A 6000-nucleotide genomic window follows, 5' to 3' on the forward strand; every position below is an offset into this window, starting at 1 on the left:
ATGTCGACAAATTATGAGCTCTCTCTCTCTCTCTCTCTCTCTCTCTCTCTCTCTCTTGGTGGATTTAGTTCCTCATATGAACGTACAGATAAGTTTCGCAATGTAGAATTGTATTGTCGGCATATTGTATTGTACAGTAAAATGGGGTAGAATTTTGTTTAATATCCTGTCACATATTCTAGTGATTATAGCCATTTTGTTAAAGTATTAATTTTCACACCTGTTACACGCATTCATTACTGAACTCAAGCACAAGTACAAAACAGAAAAACAAATACATTTAATGGAAAGGAATTATCGGGATTTCTCTATTAAATGGCTACCTTATTTAGATTTAGTGATGGAACATGGATTCTAATCTTATATAGAGAGCCAGAGAGGATTCCAAATGTGTGGAAACATTACATTGACTAATCTTGAATTGATTGGTTTGTTGTGACTCGTATGTTCCCTGTGATCCATGAGATTTGACTGTTAATGTGTGCTGTGAGCTGAGATTGGAAATGTCATGTTCTGGGATCTATGTCTGTTATTCCTTTGGGGTGGGGGTGGGGTGGGGGGGTTGCTTTGTTGTTGTCGTTTGTGTGTGTGTTTGTTGCTTGTTTTTTCACTTCTTCATACATTCTTTCCTGCTTGTTCGTCAGTTATTTGTTAACTAAAAAAAACACCCTTGCAAACTTTCATCATATCATACATATATATATACATATATACATACATATATATATATACATATATACATATATATATATATATATATTAACTCTATCGCTGAAGGTGGTGTAAATTGCAATTCTGTTTTACTGGTGTGGAATTTCATGTGAAATTGTAATGGAGACGATGTTGAAAAGAAAGTATAACCTTCTGTGCAAGGGAAAAAAATTAGAATATTAAAATAAAAATTTTAAAAAATCACATCTAAATGCTACCCTTTATATCGTTTTAAATGTAGGAGACCAGGGAGCTGTATGACAAGCTGGTGGAAACCAGGTAGGAGGAGGGAAGAATCAGAAGATGAATGATGATGATGATGATGATGATGATGGAGTTTCCCGTCGGACCGACGGATGAGTAGGCAGGCAGGCTTATCTGTCGGTGTGTGTCCTTATATGGAAGAAGAGGCCGATTCTGGATGCGCAGCACTTCCCACAGGTGTCGCAAGGGAAAACATCTCCAGAAGTTGAGCCTTGCTTCCTTCGCTCACGCTTCTCCTTAATAGTCAGCGTTCTCTTGTTTTCAAACGTCTTTGTGCCACTAGAGCACAGCATCCTCCAACGAGATCGGTCAAGGGTATCAGTTTCCCAGGAAGCGATGTCTATGTCACAGGCTTTGAGGTTTGTCTTCAAGGTGTCCTTGTACTTTAAATCATATTGTACATTATTCTATCGCATTGTGTCTATTGCATTGTGTACCAACTACACTTTAGTCACAACAGATTTCGCATCTTCACTGTGCAGCTTACCAGTACCGAGTTATACGTCACCCTGCCAACAACCCCAACCACAGCCACCACGGCCACCACAACCACCACGCCCACAACAACCACCACACCCACACCAAACGCCAGCCCGACAAGGACAAGGACAAGGACAAAGCTGTCAGTGGCAAGCTCCTCACGTGACCGTCAGTCGGGCTGAGCGTTCTTTTGGGGTGTGTCACTGGTGCGTGCTGTGGACAGCCATGCGTCCATTTTGTTTGTCTCTCCCATCTCTCCATCTGTGTGTGTGTGTGTGTGTGTGTGTGTGTGTGTGTGAATGTGTGTCTGTCCATATCAAAGAAAGCTTTACTATGGTCAGGAAAGTGGATCATGTTGAGGCTTGGATAGTATCATTAAAGTTAGAATATAACTTTCGAGCTTCCACAAAGGCTTTGGAAGAGAGATTCATACAGAAGCTTGAGTAGTGTTTCATGTAGAGGTTTAACTCACTCAGTACGGCCAGTCCTCTCTTCTCCTCTACACAGACCCCTCGGATGTCCAGTGGGTGTCTGAATGACCCAACCTTTAGCTTCCGTCGTCAGAATTGTGGTATTCTTTCTCAACATTGACGTCTTCAGTATAAGAGCCTTCCGCTTGCAATATTTTGATGATGGTAATTGGGGTGAAACGCTGTTAACGTCGTCTCTTTCGCCGTTCGTATGGAGAGAGTTAAGAGCTTACAACAAGGCTTGAACAGTGATTCACGTATGTGTTTTCTTAAGAAGATAACACTGACGCTTGAATACGAATTCAGGCAGAAGCTTGTTTAAGAACCTAGGCGTGCATAGCCATTAGTTCATGTACAGGAAATGTTTCGGCAATGATAAATACATGAAAGTTACTTCAGAAGTTAGACAGTTGTGTCACCAACGTAAATCATCTGGACCCCATGGGTGTCGATCTTAATGTATATTTTACATCCCCTTCTCTCTCTCTGTATGTCTCTCTCTCTCTCTCCATCCCTTTGTTTTTCCCCTCTCTCTCTCTGTCTCTCTCTCTCCATAACTTTGGTTTTCCCCTCTCTCTGTCTCTGTCTCTCTCTCTCCATAACTTTGGTTTCCCCCCCTCTCTCTCTCTCTCGCTCTCTCTCTCTCTCTGTCTGTCTGTCTCTCTCTCTCTCTCTCATCCTCGCGTTTTCGTTTTTCTTTCTTTCTTCTTCCTGTGGGAGATTTCCCAATGCTATCTCCCAGAAAAAAAAAACTTCCTGCGAAAGCGGAACGATATGAATCAAATAAGTCATGGCTTTGTTGACGTCCTTCCGCTTCAGCTGTGTGTGTTTAGTGGGCTGGGATGAACACACACACGCACACACACACACACACACACACACACACACACACACACACACACACACACACACACACTATTACGATAGACAGACAAGAAATGATGTGTGTTTCTTTTGTGTGTGGGTTGACAGATTTTTGCCTTTTCGACAAGACTGTCCAAGAAAGTGTGGATTGTGACGAGGACGCTGGAGCTGTAGCAGTTGTGACCGACATCGGCAAAGCGAGTTCTGGAGATGACAGAACACTGAGAACATCATGGTCAATACCTACTGTTTCTCAAGGCACACGGGCAATAATCAGAGTCAGGTTATCGGGAGAAAAACAAGTCGGAAATTTCGATACCTGTTGATATGTATAGGTCATGCCATTTCGATACCGCACCTGTTGAATTAGGTCACGCCATTTGCCAAAGACTTGTCCAAAACTGTGTTCTGAGTTCAGACTGTGATGGTGGTGCGTTCGTTCGATCCAATAATAGAAACCAACTTTGAATGACCTGTCCGGAAAGTTGTGATTCTTTTTCCCCCGATAATCCAACCCCAGTCTGCATACAAAAACGTTGGGAGGTTTCGAATGTGAACGTTTTCCATTGTCTGCTTTTAGTTTCCTTGTGACGTTTCCCTACATCTCTGCGGTCCAATTTTCTTTCAGTCAGTGGACGAGAATGTGATTCTGTCATGCAGGGTGGGTGCGTGTGGGAAGGACGATATTTCGATGGCCTGTGTGATGGTCGATAGGCGGCCTGCTTCGTTGTGTGATTAGCTGTTCGTGGAAACAACGTCCATTATCCTGTCGGCTGGCGTCCTACATCCCTGACCCGGTTTTTCAGCTGCTTTCCTTCGCCGTGTGATGGAGGCACAGTTGTGTTGTGGCGAGGAGAGCCGGTGACCTTTGAGGTGGATCTATTATCGTGTGACGCCACGTCTTCAACATCCCACTCGCATGCCATCCGGACTGACCGCGCGTTTTTGTGGCGCCTGTCATGCGGCGACAGGATCTTCAGATGAAAAATATCGATCCTGTTCCATCTGTGACGTCATGTTTGTTGAAAATATTGCGTTGCGGAGGTTCCATTTTAGTTTTTGATGTACAATGCGGGCCTTCAGCGGTGGGTAGTTTGGGAGTAAACAGTTGTGAGGTTCGGCCAAACCAGGCTCCAAAGTGAGGAAGAAAACAATTATCTAGTTTGCTTGAGGAGGTTCTATTTTAGTTTTTGATGTATAATGCGGGCCTTTAGTAGCAGGTGACTTAGCTTGGGAATGCAGAGTTCTGAGTTTTGGCCCAGTCAAGCTCAGAAGTAAGGATGTAAAAACTGTTATCCTGTTTTCGCGTCAATCTTCAATTTCATGTTCGAGTTTATGTCATATTAGTTCATACAGTTAGGAAAGAAACATGTTTGATGTAAACAAGATCGTTTCCAAATCGCATCACATTTTGAATGTTGATTGTCATGTATTTATCAATTGTCGGTCAGCCTCCCTGCTTTCTCATTTTACAAGTTCTTTAGTTTGACAGACGGTCAAAATCCGTATGTCCTTATCATCTATAGTTTTATGCAGAAGAGGTGGAATTTTTTTCAACACTGCTCCATTTTTTTTTCCCTGTCTGTTTTAAGTTTGATTATGTGTTCCCAGTTCAGAGACGTTGATGCTCTCGGAAATAACGTTTTGCGATTGATCTATGCCAAAGTCTGCTGTGAATGGAATGCTCTCTTTGTTTTCGCTAACAGCAATAACCTGTCAAGAACATCCTTCCCCCTCTATTGGTGAATGAAAACAGGGCCGTGCCTGTTAAAAAGAAGATAAACAGATAAATAATTAACATCAACACGACAATGAAGGCGTCAGCCTAAATCCTAGCTATGTGAAATCGAATCCTGATTGAGGCGTCATGACTTCTTCATGGTCAAAGTGATCTGAAATGGGATGAGATTCCTAAGTTTGGGAAATTTCTTTGAATTCAGGACTGTTTTTTGTTTTGTTTTTCTATCCAATCTCTCTCCACCACAGCCTCTCACCTCCCCCTTCCCTTCTTCCCCACCTCCACTCGCCCCATTTCTCTCTCCCCCATTCCTCTCTGTCTTACCTTCTGAATCAATCCTTTGGAATGCCCATATATTTTGCTTTTCATATTAATGGATATAACAAATCCCTTGCTCACTTGAATCCGATTTATAACTTCCGCCTCTCTCTTCCTCTCCCTCAATGCCGCGATCTCTCCCTCCCTCTCTCTCCCACCCATCAGTTCGTCCTGTAATCCTTCGATGAAAATTCGAGCAAAAAAATATTATCTTCTAATTTTTCCATTCTTATTCTTGTTACTTATGTTGTATCTAATGAACACCAACAAACCACTGCAGGCATTTTAACGTTCGCTCTCTCCCGTCCTCTCCTGTCTGACAAAAAAATCCATGCAGATCATTTATGTTTTCCTTTTGTGTTGTTCTTTTACTGGACAAGAGCCTTCAACTCCTCCCTCTGTCTATGCCCCCCTCCCCCTTCCCCTCCGTCCTCACCCCTACTCCTCCACTTCTGTGTGTGTGTGTGTGTGTGTGTGTGTGTGTGTGTGTGTGTTTTCAACAGATGTGGTGCAGCGAATGTGGATCTATCCGTACGCTCAAACACCTCCTTGAAACTGAAACGTGTGTGTGTGTGTGTGTGTGTGTGTGTGTGTTTGCCTCCTTGCCGGCATGCCTGCATTTGGCGAAAATCAGTTGAAACAAGTGCCGTTTAGCACCAATAACAGACCACATTTCCGCTGTCCAGGACAGTTTCCCAGCTCGTTTGTCTGCCTGTGTTCTCTCCTCCACGTCGCCCTGTGATATATAGTGCTACAGTGCCCGGGCTTCAGGCAAGACGTGCACGTTCAACATGCTTCCTCACCCTCCAGCCCCCCACACCCCACACACACACTCTGGTCTCATTCCCTGACTTTTTTTTTTCTTTTTCTGTGTTTTTTTTTTGTTTGTTTTTTTTTTAACTTGCTTTGCTTTTCTTCCTGAAGCTCACTGCGTATGCTTTAGCCTGCAGCGTTTCTTACTTGCAATCGTAAAGGTTGCGTGAACGTAATGGTGTTATCTTCGGCCTTTTTCCATTCTGTTACCTGTAGGACCCCCTCCCCCGCCCCCACCCCCCCCCCCCCCCCTCCCCCGTCCCCCACACCCACCCCCCTATACCGCAGCTGCGCTTGGTGCGTTAACGCAAAACTAGTTACATTGAAAGGATCGATCCTAAC

General features: G+C 43.7%; 1 protein-coding gene across 1 annotated transcript in view; it reads left to right on the plus strand.

The window, feature by feature from the left end:
• Nucleotides 1-5709, plus strand: part of LOC143300365 (uncharacterized) — a 293289-nt gene extending 287580 nt beyond the window's left edge. Inside the window, exons 6-7 of the mRNA XM_076613977.1 lie at nt 1458-1661; nt 2898-5709. Of these exons, the coding sequence (XP_076470092.1) occupies nt 1458-1621 (164 nt within the window). The 3' untranslated portion in view covers nt 1622-1661; nt 2898-5709. The remainder of the gene's footprint in view (nt 1-1457; nt 1662-2897) is intronic.
• Nucleotides 5710-6000: the final 291 nt, after the last annotated feature.

This window comes from Babylonia areolata, chromosome 26 (assembly GCF_041734735.1).
Source record: "Babylonia areolata isolate BAREFJ2019XMU chromosome 26, ASM4173473v1, whole genome shotgun sequence".
Lineage (NCBI taxonomy): Eukaryota > Metazoa > Mollusca > Gastropoda > Neogastropoda > Buccinidae > Babylonia > Babylonia areolata.